Genomic DNA, 17379 nt, shown 5'->3' on the forward strand with positions numbered 1-17379 from the left:
GCAGGATGACCCTTTGTGCTGTATTGAGGAAAAAAATAGGGAGGTATGGAGCATTCTGGGCAGGCAATAAAGATCAACGGATGTATATGAGAGAGCACCGCATCCGTACCCTGCAGGCAGGATGGCACCACAGCTCCGGGGCTCCGTGGTCTTCGTTCTCCACCTTGAGTGGCTGCCACGTCCAGGGGTTCGTGTGCATGTGCAGTAACCAGGCGTCTTTAAACAGCTGTGAAGAGAAGCATGACAGATTTAGGAGCCCAGTTTGAGATTGAGGAGCCCAGTTTGCTGCTAAGATCATCCTATCAGAGGTAGGAGCAGTGCTTTACTGCTGCAGCCAGAGGAATGGCGACCCAGATGAAGGTCTGACCACCCAGGAGTGACTACATCCTACTGTGGCAATGGACAAATCCCTTCATCTCCGTCTTCTACCCCAGGATAAAAATCAGGGCTAATTCTTCTGAGGCTCAATTAACGTCGGCGAACTGCTCAGATAGCACCTGGGGTGCTTTTTTCTTAATTAAAGCAGCTCTAGCAATAGCTAGACAGCTTCTCTGGAAAATCTACTGCGTGGGTGCCCAGATTTGCAGGATAAAATACCACCCTGGTAACGTGCAGAGTCCCCGCTCTCCCCAGTCCAGCACCCAGGGCTCACAGTTACAGCGAGACGTGTGTAGTTCAAGCCCATGCTCCTCCCAGGATACTTACTGCATTGGGACCACCACAGCCACCAAGGATTAAAATGGTTTCGCTGTCTATTACGATCTGGAAGGGACAAAGAACAGCATTTCAGACCGGGAAGGACGCAAAGCCGTCCTCAGCACTTTCGGCAAGGCCTCCAAGTGCAGGCAGAGGCAGATTATGGCTTCTTAGTCTCGTAGATGCTACCGAATTTTGTCCACCCCGGGATGAGAAGTGGAGCTGGGATGGAGAGCTGGTTTTGCTGGGCCCGAGGCAAAGCGGGATGCAGGGTCCACCCCATTGCCTTGACCCAAATGGTTCAGAAACCAGTTCCTCTTACAGAGGAGAGCAATTACCCTTCCTGAAGCTGAGCTAAACGGCAAGGGACTTGACATCCCTCTTCAAATAAGGGAGAAGGTAGAAGGATTGTCTGGGAGGGCACGTGCTTGCAGCGATATTTGTTAGATGCTGGTAGTGGGTGAGGTAGTGCCTTAGTCTCCTTTTCCAGTGGATGGAGAGAAAGGCACTTTCAGGCACGACCCATCTAATCTCTTCGGGGTGCCCTGCTAGGCTGAGACAAACCACACACTGGGAACCATCAACCATCCTCCTGGGGACCATAAAGGGAAGGCAGGGATGCCAGCTGCGACGGAGACATCTGCATCGAGCCGGGTGACTCCCACAAGCAACCCGCCCCGGGCAGGCAATAAAACAGGCGCTGCCAGACGCGTGCTTTGAGCGGGTACAATCCAGAGTCGCTCGAACTGAGAATCAGGAAAGCGGAGCAATCAAAAGGGCCCCGGGCCAAACCAACTTGTGATAACACTTCATTGATCTTAAATGCCATGGGGGATGATCGCTGTGTGAAAACAGCAATTTGTTTTCTAGAAATGCTCATTACAGTTCTGAGTCATGTGCAAGACACGGCACGGTACCTGCCTGAGCGTTACAGAGATTAAAAGCGCACCCTCACAGAACAGATGGCTAGAGAAAACAAGGGCCTGTCGGGCAAAGGCTGCAAAGATAACTTGGAAATCGGGTGCTACCTTTCAGGCAACCTGCAGAGAGCTGCCTGGAAGCTGGAAATTAAGCCATGTCTGGTTTATTTTTGGCAGCGTGTGTCGGTGCTGAGCTAGCGAAGGAAAGCTCACCTGAGACTGGCCACCTCGCGGGTGAGGGCTGGGCCCAGAGATGTTGGGCTTCGACCAAGCCCACTGCTCGAGATCCAGCACCCAGACATCATTGCTCCTGCAAAGACGAGACAACAAGCGCTGATGACGCAACTGGGCTCTCTGGGTGTCTGAAACATGGGTTCAGGGCAGAGTTTTAGGGCAGAATTGGGTTTTCCGCGGGCTAGAGCCTCGAGGGGATTTGCTGTGAGATGCGAAAGGTGCACTAAGGCAGCCCGCGGACCCCAAAACCCCGTGGAAATTTCCTTCCAAAATGCTACAAGCTACCCTGGAACCACTACAACACACTCCTGACTTGCAGGAGCATTTTTCAGACACCCTCACCCCAGACTTACATTTGCCGAGATCCTAGTGAACCCCCAAAGACGATCATTTTGTCTTCGATGACGCAGGAGGAGTGTCCTGCCATGGGAGGGGGGCCATGGGTGGTCACGATGCAGTTCCACCTGGGGAAAGAGGGAGGAAGACATTCACCATTGGGTCAGAAAGGAAAGCGCAGGATGAATGGCAAAACAAAAAATCCCAGGGGCCGGCAAAGTCCTCAAGAACATTTTACAGAGGAAAACCTCAGGGAAAACCTCCGAAGATCCAAATAATAACGAAACTAATTAGAAATACTAATGTGCTAAACATTTTTAAAGCATGACAAAGTCACAAGGCCAAGTTGGAAATATCGCCCCTTTCAATTAAGTTCGCCCTGAATGATTTCCAACGCGGTTTAATTACAGCGTTCTAACAACGCTGCCCAAAAGTGCATTGGATAATTGACACTTTTGATGATGAAAAGTTCTCAATGAAAGAGGAGCAGGAACCATCGCCACTTTGATACAGCATTCGCTCCTTTCTCACGCACAAGCACCAGTGAGAAAGCCTGGTCTAAAACCAGCCGAATGGTGTTTAAAGGGAAAAAGAAAATTCCTGCCATCTCCGCAGTCACTGCTGGATGCTTTATTAAGAGTCCAGGAGCTGTAAAGGCAGAGAACTTACTAAAAAGGTGCAGATACCTGCTTTATCATGTTTCCCTTGGAGGGGCACAGGAGCCGTGAGTTTTGAACTATCACTAAAAACAAGACCTCCAGGAGTTAAGGCTTTATCTCCTGCTTCCCTCAGAAAGACCTCATTGCTCACAGCCAAATCGATTAAGCGTTTAAAACGTTCACTTCCAGATCTCTCTGGCTGGATTTTAGGTACGAGTCGAGAGCCATATGGAAGCAACCACCACCCAAGAGGTGCCAGACAGCAGCGTGCCCAGGTCTCTGCTGTGCTCTTGTGTTTTTCTTGTTTTGGGTTTGTTTTTTTTTTGTTGTTTCAGTAAGAGCATCGCAGACACACCAGGATTAGACACACCTAGGAAACCAAGCTTCCCTACGAGCCGGTCCCAGGCGGGCTCGGAGAGACACCCTCCGGCACTCCTCCAGCTGCATTACAGACACATTTTTACAGGATCAAAGCCTGGGCTTCAAATCCAGATGTGTTCTTACCAGTTTTTGGAGGGTGAGTATGTATGGATTTCATCGAAGAACCTCTCTGGCTGGTGCAGAGGGTAAGGGCTCGGCCGCGTCCACCCACCGAAGAGCACAAGCAAGTCCTTGTAGACCACCAGCGTGGCCCCAGCCTTGGGCGAGGGGTACGAACCTGGGCAGGGATAGAGAAGGGGAAGGTTAGGAAACCACGCTCGAACACAGGCACCAAACTCTGCATCAGTTTTACTGAAGTGTGACAACACGGAGACTCTACCTTTAAAAAAAAAAAAAAAAAAAAGGCAGAAAAGGAGGCAAAATTAAGAGTTAGGAGCCTGGGAAGAAAACTACTGCCAATTTGTGTCATCGTAATTAGTAGGAGCCTGAAAGCACATCTCATGTATGGCAAAACATCTGTCACTCACTGGCAGGAAATTGCTAGCTTTCTAACGTATCCCTTGAAATTATTGCTTTAGCGCTGAATAAAAGCAATAATTACCTCCAAATACCTAGTAACTTCTCCCCAAGGAAGGAGGGAGAATGAATACCAATTCTAACACATCCGGTGTTGCTCGTGGCAGATTGCTGGGGTACTCACGAGCGGCAGCGCAGACTGAACCCCATTTTTTGTGAAGCGGCACGATTAAACCCTAAACGCTTTGCTGCGGGAATTAACAGCCACTCCTTGAGTCCGCAGAATGAAGTGCTCCTCTAAAAATTATTAAGAGACTTTTTGCTTGGCTTGTTTGAGGTTCAAAAGGCTCCGCTCGGGCCAGGGACCTCCTGAGCAGGACTGGTGCATGCATAAGCAAGACGATGCGACCTCTTGGGCTCGGTGCTGTTGCGATATGCCGCGCTCAGAAAATGCCGTGCATGCCGAAGGATTTCCTGCAGCAGAGCAAAGCACTGAGCTCGCCTCTCAACCTACCGCTGCTCCGTTACGACCCCGCTGCCTGCAGTCTGTCACCGCATCACTCCTTAACCGGCTCGGAGCAAGAGCAACTTCAATGCAAAGAGCCCTTTTGCGAGGGCAGCTATGAAAGGATCAGATCCTTTTGAATTTATGTCAGGAAATCAGCCACGGTCTGCTGCAAAAATACAAACCCTGCCTGCTCCAGCAGCCAGAGGTGCTGTGTCACTACCTTGCTGATGTGTTAGGTGCTGGATTGCTTCCCAGGAAAAGCTAAAGCTGCATCCAAGCATCCTCCTTCCCTCGGCCGTCACCAGCACCAGGCAGATTCCTCCACCTCTGCAGTCACGCTTTCAAAATAATCATAAATACATCACCCGAAAAAAACCAGATGCGCGTGCCCGGCTGCGGGAACTGGGGGCAGCTCAAGGGCAAGGCTGCGCACGTGGCCGCGGAAGCACTGTCACCCTCTCCAGAAGGCTGATACACCAAACCGACCTCTCTCCTCCAGTGTCCTAATAGGACTTTGAGAAACATTTTTAGCTGGTAATGACACGCAGAACAGAGACTATTTTTAAAAGAAACCAGAGCAGCTATTTTAAGATGCTGCAGCTGAGAAAAGCAATTCGATTGCGATGGGTTCCAGGTGGTGGGTGGTAAAAGCCCAGCCAAAAAGCAAGCCCCGGCCAGACACAAGGGAGATGGCTGCAGGGTCCCTGAGCCTTTCTCCGGGGACAAAGCCCATCCTGCTGCCGCTCTCAGGTACACAGTTGTGGGGGGAAAAAGGGAATAAAGTTGTGCAGGAAACAATTCTTGTGTTCAGGCACATATATAGCGTGGCCAGAGCTATACCCAAGGTCTCCTTAAAGATGAGCGTGCCAGAAGAGGGTCACATTTGTTTACTCTTTGTTCCCAAATTCCAGTTTTCCTGCCTCGTTCTGTGGCTGTGTGCAATTCATTATTCCACACCAGCAGGTTTCCAGCCTAAATATTTCCCTGGCAGAGCATAAAGTTGCTCTCCCAAGCCTGGCATCGCAAACTAGCTCGGCTAGAAACATTTCTACCTGACCTGTAGAGAATTGGCCGGCTGGGCTTCTCCATCGAGAGTGCCACAAGGCAGCACAGGGTGGAAGGTGCTGGGTTTAAATAGGGTGATTTTTAAACAAAAAGGGTTAGCTAGAGTTGTCCTAGGACGGAGAAACAGATCGGCACTTTGCTCAGAAAGGTCTGGGATGGTGCAGACTGAGAAAAGCCACCCTCCTACTGCTGTAACCTGAAGGTCAACCCCAGCCTCAGACACCGAGACGGTTCCCAAATGAGTCAACAACACGTAAACAGCCCAGGGCAAAGGCTAGCTCTGGTTTTTCAGGAAGCTTTGCCTGTTATTGGATGTTATACGGGTGTAAATGAGCGGAGTTTCATTCTGCAGTGCAGGAAGAATCTGAATTTTACAAGTCGAAGAAGAGTTGGCCTCTCAAATCCTCTTCCAACCAGACAGTCAGGATATGTAAAGATACTCTCCACAAAAGAGATGCAGCACAAGGTTGTCGTACCGGAGAGGGCTTCAGCGATCTTGTGTTCGAGTAGAAACACGTGGACAAAGAGCGGCTGAAACCTGGAGAATTAATACCATTTATCTCTAAAGCAGGGGAGAGCTGCCGGGTGCTGCTGCCACCGTCCCCGGGAAGGGCAGGAGCAACTCGAGGGAGGCAGAGCAACGCCCGCCCTGCCCAGGCGAAGGGGGAAGGCGACCGGCAGCCTTTGTGACTTCAGGTCTCAAGTATGCGGAGGAGTGCAGGGACTACGGCAGCACGGACATCAAAGGGACACGGCTCAATTACGTGGGGCCCCGTAAAGACCTGCTCAAAGTCCGAGCTCTTTAGAGGATGTGCCGAGCGGCGTTTCAAAGGCTCGCAGGAACATACTTGACATGGGAGGGCTTCTTCCTCTCCGGGATTACGCTTGCAAATGAAACGGCTTCTGTTCCTCGCCGGACTGAAGTGCCTGCAGAAGAACATCGTTAGCTAATTGCACTGGTTTCCACTGCTCTCTTGGTCAGAGCACAGAGAAGACTCTTCCTGGCTGGGTTTCCAAGCTCCACGCCCTGATAACACCATCCAGCCCAATATCAGATTATCTTTCCTTGGGGATAAAAATTCAAGTGCACAGAGGGTGTAGCACAATTAACTACTCCTAAACATAGAAGGCAACATCTCTTTACAGCTGACGCTGTTCATTCAGTCGGGATGAGTAGCTAAAAGCTGGTCCGAGCTATTTTTTTTCCAGTTGATGGATTTTCCTGGCTTGCAAAGCAGATACATACTTCTCAAAAAACAAACAAACAAAGATCTCCGGCTTCCACGGATGTTTGGAAGAGAAATGCCAGCCTCAGATCGCTCCTGACATGAACTCTGGATGCTATCTATTTAGGATCTGTCCTTATAAGCATTTTTAAAGCCCGTTTATTCAGCCCTCTAATGCAACCGGAGCAGCACACGCAGAGCTCAGCGACCACAAAAGAAAAGCCTGGCTGTAAGGGCACATGTAACACAAATTTCCAGACCAGCCTTTTACCTACAGCAGCCACAGCCCCGAGCGACTCCCAAAATGAATACCAAGTGGAGCTTGAAATAAAAACGAAGGGGGGGGGGGAAATCACGCGGTGCCTGATTTGATGGGATTACCCAGATGAAAGGATCGGTTCAGATCGATATCGTTTGGGGAAATATTGTAAAAGAGATGCGTGGAGCGGAGCCAAGGGTTTGCACTGTCTTGGGGAGAAGGTTAAAATATGGAAAGAGTTCTGGGGTTGTGTCAAGGGAATAAATTTTGGGGAATTTTATTATAGCAGATTTCAGGAGACAGATGAGATGAGAGCTACTAAAAACAACCGGGGGCTGTTATTGCCGGATCTGATGGATTTTTCAAGCTGCCTTAGTTCCAGCTAGAGCTGATGCTATTCTCCCTACGACTCCAGCGAGCCGATCACCGTCATCGCCAGCCGATTCGATTTACACAAAATGCCAGGATAAACAAAAACAGGCCCACAGCCGCGTTTCCAATTTCAGAGCCAAGAAATTAAAGTCAGCTCGTCCAGCAGCCAGTGGATTTCAATCCACAAAGGAAGCCAAGCTCCCGAGGTTCAAAAGCTGCCCACAATCTGCACACCAAAGGCATAGGAAACCATCCCGGGGAAGGGCTCGGGGCTAACAGCCACTACCTGCACCAGCAAAAAAAGGGGCAAGGCGACGGTCCTGCTCCGCTGCGGCTCAAGCCACGCTGGAAACACGGCAGCTGCCTGCCAAAGCTGGCCTCTCCCCACGAACAAACTACGTTTGTTCAACAAATTACGTCCCATCACAAGGACGCACTTAATTTGGTGGGTACATTATCAGCGGAGCACATTATAATCCCAAAGTAAAAGCCAGAGGGAGATGCTGAACCTGCATAGTCAGGTTTGAAAAGCAACATTTGCCGGTGACCAGCGCCGGTGTTTCCTAAATGGTTTGTACCTCTGCAAAGTCAGAGCGTTTCAGTATAACACATCTGCATAAGAACAAAAAGTTCTGCAGGATTTCACCCTGAGGAGCTTGTGTTGCCTAGGGAGAGACAAAAAGAAGTAGTAAAAAGCAAATTCCTTTTAAGAAGGGAAAAAAATTGACCCAGCTGTCAGATGTCACAGCAGAAACGAGGTTAAAAGGATGGCTTGGACTAACTGCCAGAGTTTGTAGGTCTGCCTCTGACTCACAAAAGCCCCATCTCAGACCTTTCCTTGCGGGAGGAGCCGGCTGTCCTGTTGCTGTTTTAAACCGTGTACATCTCCGGGGGAGCAGCATGTGAAATGGAGAGCTCGTGCTCTCCCCGACAGCTTGGCAGAGGGTGAAACTTGCTGCGCTGCCTCCGGCTGACGGGCAGCAGCCGACCTGATGCTCAGTCTGGGTTTATGAGCCCGGATTTTAGGCTGGCAGAGACTTAAAGATGCCAAATCACAGGTCCTAACCTGGAAACCTCATCCACTCCAGCACCATCAACTACCCCAACCGAGGAGTTACCTTGACTACACTCCCTCACGCCAAGGTCCATCCCAAACTTGCGCGACAGCGTGAAATCCCCAAATTTTTCCCCTTCGATGGGAAAGGAAACCAGAGAAGGAAAAAATAATAAATCCCTCTGCTTCCCAGGCCAGCCGGGATTTTTCCGCAGCAGTCTGCAGATTTGCCCGAAAGCTTTTCCCCTGCCAGCAGTTTGGGAGGTTGCACAAGGGGAAGACGACAAGCCGGTGAGCAGCAGTCCAGAGGCCAGAATATGGCATGACCGGCAGAGGATGAGCATCCCAGCAATCCCAGCATTAGCATCGGATTTGGGAGACGCCAAAGGAGAGCTCCTATGAGAAAAGCAGACATCTCCATGGCACGTTGCACACCGGCTCTTTCCCTAAGTCAAACACCCAACATTTAGGACTCGTTGGTCAGCTGCCTCGGATCCAGCATCTGACATTCACCTGTTTTTATCCCCGAGACATTCAAAATGGGGCATTGGGATTACAAACATTTTCAAGACCAGCTTTGACTGGGTCTGCCTAAACCTTAAAGCTTTTAAGAGCCAGGAAAGTATCATTTTCCCTTACCAAAGCCACATGTGATTTAGTGTTCCCTCAAATCTGGCTTGAAAAAAAAAAAATTCCTTGCTCGGAAGTAGAGAGGAATTCAGCTTTGCAAGAGTTTAACGAAAAATTGAACGAGATCTGATTTGTCTCCCCACCAGGGAGACAAAACCTTTGCAGGCACACATATCTGCTGCCTGCAAAATACCTCTCAGGTAGGGGGGGGGGAAATATCTGTGCACCATTGCAGAGGGTTTTTTTTGCAAGTTAAGTGGGGTATGTAGCCAAACCAAAGCAGCCCCCCGATCTTTACACATAGAAACAGTTTCCACCGCGCTCTCAGTGTTGAATTTCCACCCTACAATGACACAGGCTCATGGTACAAGCCCAGTCAAACCCACGGCGTCGTACCAAAGGTCTGCTTTCTTGCAATCTTTACAAGGTGGTGGCAGAAATGCCCCCCGGGGAGGATAAGTCACCTCCAAGCTTTTGCAATGTCACAATCATTATTTTTACCTGGGAAATTCTTACATGCTGTGACTCGGAGCCCAATAAAGCTGTTGAAAAGGAGAGGCAGTGCCCTCTGAACCCTGTGCAACAGGATCACTGAGTCACTGTGTGCTAACGCTTGGCAAAAATGTCCTTACGCAGCAAGCTGAGCAAACAGCGACGAGATAAGGACGCCAGAACGCCCCAGGGCTTTGCCCCCTTATCTCTTAATAGCTGCAAACGAGGATCGCTGCAATTCATGCACCTCGATGCTGCAGGAGAGGTTTTATTAGGGTCCATCCTGAGCGTTTCTCATCAGCAGCATCACCCCAAGGTGCTGAGTAGTCCTGAGGGTGAGGTCACCCCGTATTCCCCTTCGCAATCATCTCACCTGGTTTTGGGAAATGCAAATTTGGCCCTGCGGTAAAGGGTGCCGCTGTTGCAAAAGCTGCCTTTCCCTCTGGGCGGGTGGAATCAAAATCCACCTCTCTCCGCTTTAATACTTGTTTTTTCTCCCCCCTGCTTAAGTGATACCATACCCTTTCAAGTGATTTGAGTAACAGTCTGACGTCCTACACAAAACAGCTCTGATGCTAATTAAAGAGCTCAACGCTTGGAGAGAAAGGGTCGATCAGCTCCTGCGACTTGTCGTCCCTCCAGGAGGCAAACGGAGAGATGGAAATTGCTGTATCAGGCTACACAACACCATAATAACCGTCTAATTGTAGGGAAGGGACCGAGGTATGTGTGGGTTAGGGGAGAAGCGTGCGCCGGCTCTGCTGAGCTCCGCACTTTTCGCTCAAGTCACGCTCCCGTTTCGTTTGCCACAGCACGAGGGAGGCGGCAGAGGCATTGCAGACGTCGGAGAACCCCAAAATTACTGGTGTTTCAGGAAATGGCTGCTGTGTAATTTGGCGAGGTTATAGCTACCACGGGGCTAAAAAAACCTCAACCATCCTTTAAAGAGCATCCTGTGGGCACAGTCAGAAAAGTCTACTTGAGTAAGTGCAAAATGCTCAGGGTGGGAAAGAGCGGGGCTATGCTGGTCTCAAAATCTGCTGCAAAGAAAATGCAGGTCTTTACTGAAAACCCGACATCTACCTACTGAAACCCCCAGTACAACGCACAAAGGGATATTCAGTCCGTCTCTTTGCATCTCCCTTTTAACCAGCCCTGACCTCACTTGCGGTCTTCCCCCTTATTTTCATTTTCAAGCCATCAGTTCCTGCACTACGCTTTCTTCACACAAGGAGTGCGCTTTTCTCCCTTATTCCAGTAAATCCAGTGCTTAATGCCAAACTCGCTAAATATTTCATGTCAGGAATAAATATTCACCTTTTGGACTGCAGACAAGCATGAGCTAGTGCTTTGTCATTCTGCATGCCTACCAGATTTAAGGAGATTTTTACAGCAGATGCTTTTGTGAAAGATTTAAAAATCAGGCTACGCAGCGCAAGGATTTAACAAGTCCTTGAAAACACATCATGCTGGCTAGGGTATATACCGCAAAGTGAATATTGCGTATTCAATCGCGAATATTACATAGGTAATTTGGGTGGATAGGGTCCTTAAGGCAAAGGCACAACAGCAGCATCAGCTTGAAGAAGGAAAACCTCCAGTCGGGACGCGTGCCCACTGGCTGGGATGCCTTGGAAGGAGCTCTTGCCGATAGGTGTCAGCACAGCCTGCCCGAAGGCTCCGAGCAGGACCTTTCCGAAGGCTCCTCAAAGCTCCTTCCCAGCTGACAAGATTTATATAGCCATGGGATAGCGGGTTTTTATTTCACTGACCCCAAAACAGAACTGCCCCCGAAGGTGAATGCACCTGCCGAGGAGGGAAGGCTTTGCAACAGACCCGGGAGGAATAACTCGATATAAAATGACTGGGGAGCTCGTGATAAGACAAACCTCCATCACACCTCGGTACCTCCTGCGCCTCTTGCCGAGGGCAGTGTTCGGGATGACGGCACCAGCCTCAGGCAGGAGCCGGTTCAAGCTATCAGTTTCCTCTCCGGTGCAATGCATGTATTATATCTGAGACAACACCAATGTAAACAACCAGTACGTGTGGCTGAGGCGCCTGTTTGCATATTTTTAAGCCTTCTTTCCTGAAAAGGAAATAAAATAGAAGGTTTCACAGATGCCTTGGCTGGTCTCACAGCCTCCCGACAGCTTGCAAATACCTTGGCTCCAGTCAGCCAAACTCGGACAAGCAGATATCTGCAAGAAACTAAATTCTCCGCAGGGCTGTGAAATCAAGCGTCAGGGAAAAGTCAGACCCCTGAAAGGAAAGAAAATCTTATTGAAAAAAAAAAAAAAAACCTCTTGCAAAATCAACCCTAACTTCTGCTTAGGGAAGTACTGGTTTGAAAGATTACAGGTCTGCGCTTTGAGACCATTAAAAAGCAAACTGCTCTCCAAGTGCTGGCTTTCCGAGGCTGAAGAAGGAGCACTGCAAGAGAGAGATTTCCACTCATCACTTCAACAGCAGGTGCTCAAAGTTTCACCCAAATCTCAGGCGTATGAGACATTCAAGTTTCCAAACTCATTGGGAGCTACTGGATGCTCAGCACCATCGAAACACAACGACTTATTTGTCTATATAAGGACTCCCAACGACAGGAACCTATTTTTGCAGATCATGGACTTTCTTATTTACCAACAGGGCTGCAAATAGTTTTCCCCAATTTTGGTATAGAATGCTTGTCAGCAGTATTTTCAGATGGCCCAGGGTCATGTTTAAAATGAGCATGTACTACCCGCGAGGCTGAAAAGCGGTGTGCATCAGCCAGCCCTTGACAGCCAGCCGCCCCGTCCCTGCTCAAGGCTACCTTCGTGCGTTGCAAACGGGGACCAGGCTAAAAATTCTTCCCATCCATCCCGGAGGCTGATAAAGGCGATAGTGGGAAAAATTCCTCCGTTAATCTCTGGAGGGATCTGTGCCCAGGGAGCTTCTCTCTGAGAATCTAAATCCGACAAGGTTAAAGCAACAAGCTGTTTTTCGTGCCCTTCTGCTCAATCCACGCCGATGGTGTCTTAAGAAGGGCTGCTCCATGCACAGAGACACAAGAAAGCTTCTAGAGAGACGAATGCCATACAGGCGGATTTAAAATCCTCAATAAATCCCTCTCCCTCTCATCAACCAGCAGACAGGAGTATTACCAAAACCATTCCTTATCAAGTCTCTTGCTCTATTAGATGTGCAGGCTTGCCGATTTTACTGTGGCATATGTTCACCAGCTCCCATTTGAGCAAGCACTCCTGAAAAACTCCCGGCAGCCAGGAAGCCAAGCAGGAGTGGCAGCCAGCGAGCTGTGGAGTGCAACAGGGAAGGGAATGAAAAACCAGTCTCTTTTAGGGCAGTCTCGATTGCAGCCCCAGGCCCTCCATGTCAGAGATCTCAATGAAAGAGATCCAGCATCCTATGGACTACCAAACCCATGGGCTCAAGGATGAACAGATGCACGATATCTCCTCCTGCCTGACTCCATTTCTGCATCAACGTTCAGATGCTCAACTCTTCCCTTGCCTTAAAGAGAACTGTAAGTCCCCAGACATGTGCTGAGGCAAGAGGAAAACCAGATCATTGCTCAAAACATCCATTTCCCTTCAAGCCACTTCTCTCCCAGCCTCCTCTGTTGCATTTTCGCCTCCGTCTTCCCCCCCCCATATTCCTACCACGTCAGGCCGAACTGTCCGAGGCAGGACAGGAGGGCATCCAAAGGGTAAAGCATCTTTCCCTGCGGAAGCGCCACGGTCGGAGAGACATGCCTGGCTGACCTGCTGACGAAAGCAGGCGAGAAGCGAATTTCCCACAGCAGGGACTGTTTTTCCCCCCCGTGTTTCGCCCGCAGATAAAAATTTGCTGAACTTCCAACTACCGTGGTGCACTGAGAGCAGGGAATAGGACAGAGAAACTACCAGTTGCTTTGGCCTGCTGATCTAAAACCATCTTTACCAAATCCCAACACCACTGTGACAGCTCATTTAGCTGTCCTCTGGCAGGGACAACCACGGGAGCACACGCAGAACAGCATCTACCCAGTAAAAGGGAGTGGACGGAGCCATTTCATCTGATGCTACGCGGCTCTGGCAGAGCCGACTCACCCAATACCACGAATGGGATCAGCCATGAGCTCATCCCCAACACAAGCAAGCTCAGCGCTCCCTCGGGCAGAGGCATTGCCTGCGCCGGCGACATAAGCCAGCTCTACCGCTGCTGGCCTCGAGTCCTGGGCCCGTTCCCACCTCTGTGTGCGGGCGGGTTGGCTTCTTCAAAGCGATCCCTGCCCGCCTCCGGCATCGCATTCCTGCGACGCCACGCACGCCGATGCCAGAGAGACGACGGCAGCAGCATCCCGGTGTCACTGCAGAGGAGATGAGACCCAGTCACTCCTTATTTTAATTGCCCAACAAACTCGCCCCCCGCTCAAGCTGTAAGGGAGCAACAAAGTTATGGAGTGACTTAATGACCTCTGCAGATACTGGGAGCATTTGGTAATGCCACGGGAACCTGGCTTGGGTGCATCAGTAAGGATAATTTACTCAGTGCTGGCTGGGGCAAGGGGCAGGCTGCAGCCAGGCATGATCAGGGGCAGGGAGGAATGGAGAAAGCCACACAGCGAAGTGATTTTCAGATGCGGTGCTGAAGAATAGGAGGCACAGGTTTTTTTTTTTTACCCTGGTAGAAGTAGTCCACATCCATTTCCCATCACGCTGACCAGCTCAAGAGTTTAAGGGTTTTAAGAGCATTTAAACAACCGCTCTCTCCAAACAGGTGCCTTTTTTTTTTTGTAGGGAGCAGATTCACAGGCAGAAAGCCTCCAAGAGTGCTACAGACCCCTGGGAAGAATAGAGGAGCCTTTCGGGCCTTTTGTGCCTGGTTTGGCAAAGGCATTTGAAGGGTAATTTCTTACAGATTGCATGTCCAATGTGTGTTTTCTACCTCTGCATCCCTGGCGTAATTCATGCAACGCTGCGGGGTCAGTGGCGGCAGCGTGTCCATCCCGAGGGGCAAGAGCTACTCTGCACACAACAAGTGGTGCTGGATGACTGTGATTCAGAAAACAACGGATCCAGACGACAAAAAGCTTTTGGAGGTTAAATGCAAACAGCCAGAGAGGCCACGAGAACAGAGGAGGACAGGCCCTGGCAAATCAAAGGGAGGGTAGATACGTGTTGTTAACCTAAACCCACTCAGATTAGGCATCTAATCGCCGCCGCAGAGCGATCCTATTGAACCCAAACAGTGATGGATTAATCTCCTGGAAACCAGCCCTCCACGCACAGGCAGTGCTTTCCCAATGAGACGTCACAGCTTTTGGAAAAAAAAAACCCTTCACCTGCTGATTTTTCATCTCTTGCCCTTGAAATATTTCACATTTAATAACACAAATTTCATTAGAGACATTTTTCAAAACCACCCAAGCGAAGAAAGGAACAAATTAGCATCCTGTCTGCCTCGGACAGACTAACCAAGGGACCGAAAGGCACCGAGAAACACCCGAGCTCCGCAGAGACGCAGCTCAGAGCCTGCCAAACAAGCTCTGGGCTTGCTCTCTGGAAGGGCAGTAATGAAGTTTAAACTCTATATTCAAGGATGGTGCTTCCTTTGGAGAGCAGGGCGTAGCTTGCCATTTCCAAACACGGCAAACCCAGCTGCCTGCGCACTCCCTGCAAGGTCGTGTTTTGCAACAGAAATTGTTTAAGGTTTGCACAGATGCAGTTTTCACCTGGGAGCAGCAGGCTACTGCCCCGCATACCTGTAACAGGATGATCTCAGCGTGCTTTGCAGCATTTCTATATGTACCGCCAGCTAGATTTCTCTAGTTACCAGGATTCTTCTTCAAAAGATGCACTTTGCCTTTTATTTTCACACTGCAGCTTAACATTTTAGAAAGGCTTCATCCTTCAGTGCTCCTCGTCACTCCCAGCCCGAGAGGAGAACACCAGGCTGGAAGATACGGCTGTCAAAGGCTACTACCACTTTGCTCCTGGTTACTCATCTCCTTGTAAACCTGCGAGCCCAAAAAGGGGAAAAAACTCAATGTATTTAGTCAGAGAATGCAATTCCAAGCAACCTGTGCTGTGACACCATCCGTCCTGAAGGACAACATGAACAAAGCCCAGAAACTCGTGGTTTTGTTTCAGAAGGGCAGAAATTGGCTGCGTGATAAGTAAGCTCCGGTCAGGCAGAAGATTCACCAGAATTAAGGCAGAGTTTCCAGTGGGGTCAAGTGACTCCGGGCTTGAGGGCTCAAAGAGCATTTTGATCGCAGTGGGAAATTCAGGAATTTTTTTATGATAACACAGAAGATTTTAGCTCCGCGAAGGCAGAAATAGGCCCTACTGCTACTAAACTCAAAGGACAACGAGGAAGAAACAAACCAGATCAGGAAAAGAGCTGAAGAAAAGCTTTCCTCTCTTCCAGGCTGCATTCAATACTACGACAGCAGAAAGACACCGTACATATTGCCGAGGGATTTCCATCCGTTTCATTAACCTGTTCTACTTTGAAGTGTCAGCCAGTAAATGCAGTCATAATTAGAGACGTTATTCTGTGCCAGGTATCAGCTTTTCACTCCTTTTGATTCCCAGGAGGCCAGCAGCTACGACATGGCTTCAGCGTGCTCAAGGTGATCCCAAGTTTTTAATAAAAAGTTAGGCGTGCCTTCAATTAAAAAGGGCCGTTCAACACGGCACCGAGTTCAGAAACACATGGGTACACAAAGACCATTTTGCAGCCCTCCCCCTCAAGGGCTGTAAGTGGAAACGAGTTGGGCTAAATTTTTAAAGTTTATTTTCAAAACCTGCTTCTCCTGGTTTCCTTCCTTATGTTCATGGGAACGTGTTTGTTTTGCTAAGAAACATCGCGGAAACAGTGTCTCAGGGACCAGCAGCAGTCCACAAACTGAGAAATGCTGCTCTAGGGAGGCTACCGGCATGGTCAGGTCAGGATTTCGCAGGGTTTTTTTTAATCCCCAAAGCAAGGATGTGCTTTACATCACTCGCTATGTTACCACAAGGCAAGTCACTCTGCAATGGGAACAGAAGGATTGCAATATGGGGTCAGAGCAGAGTATTTCAGTAACGAGTCTCAGCTGGTTACTGCTATTCAGAAAAAAACAAGATGCAAAACACAACCGAGGACTGAACAATCTGCACAATTTCAAGAGATCTTCAGACACAGTGGGTTTCAAACCCAAACGTGAGAAGGTTTCCACTACTATAGCAACTGTGTACTCTTTAGAAACCCCACTGATCTCTTGGACTGCCCTGCAGCCACAGGTCCTGCATGTTATTTACGCCCCGCATGAAGGTGCTGCACTGATTTGTGGATGCGGAGGGCTGGACGTCTGCTGGCTCTCAGCTGCACAACTGCGTCCCTTCCTCGGGAAGCCCAGTCCTTCGCTGTGGGTCACGTCCCCTTTCAGCTCCACAAAGCTCACATCACCGAGGAGGCCCCGAACAAGGGAGCTCACCCCGGATCAGGACCAGTGTTATGAAACTTCACCAACTGTTTTAAAAAATTGCTACTCTTTTCTAGAAGGAAACGATGAAAACAGGGGGGTTTTTTTTGCTCAGGGCAAGGTTTTTGGACAACTTTGTCAAGGGCAAACCGCTCTGCTTGTGCTCAACGACTAACGGGCAGGTTTCTGGCTCTCTCAGCCAAGAGAGCCTCCCACCGTACGGGGACCACATCTGATACAACCACCTGGGGCAGGTGACAGCAGAGTCTCTCCTACCTCCTTTGGGCTGTTAGTTTTGTTGACACAACACCATCAAAGGCACCTTCCCCTCAGCTCACAAGGGGAAACCTGATCCTCAGACTCCAGCAGTTCCCACTCAAAGCACGGAGGGGACTTGGGAGAAGAACAGAGCCAAGAGGAACAGAGGTGGGAGAGGTTTTTTTGCACACTTACTGTGTCGCATTAAGGCTACCCAGGAAGTTTTAAGTGCAAACTTTAGGCTGAAGGTCTCTGCTCATTTTCAGGCTGAAGCAGGGAAGATCAGCCGTTCTGATGTGGCTGCGTCTTGACGCTGTGAACAT

The 17379-nt window shown here is 49.6% G+C and overlaps 1 protein-coding gene across 1 annotated transcript in view; it reads right to left on the reverse strand.

The window, feature by feature from the left end:
• The window catches only part of LOC104262820 (F-box only protein 42), a 49333-nt gene that overhangs the window by 2081 nt on the left and 29873 nt on the right, over positions 1-17379 (reverse strand). The window contains exons 5-9 of the mRNA XM_059830011.1: positions 3350-3503; positions 2204-2314; positions 1830-1926; positions 706-762; positions 110-226 (exon numbers count right to left, since the gene is read on the reverse strand). Coding sequence (XP_059685994.1) covers positions 110-226; positions 706-762; positions 1830-1926; positions 2204-2314; positions 3350-3503 — 536 coding nt within the window. The remainder of the gene's footprint in view (positions 1-109; positions 227-705; positions 763-1829; positions 1927-2203; positions 2315-3349; positions 3504-17379) is intronic.

The sequence above is a fragment of the Gavia stellata genome, chromosome 27, assembly GCF_030936135.1.
Source record: "Gavia stellata isolate bGavSte3 chromosome 27, bGavSte3.hap2, whole genome shotgun sequence".
Lineage (NCBI taxonomy): Eukaryota > Metazoa > Chordata > Aves > Gaviiformes > Gaviidae > Gavia > Gavia stellata.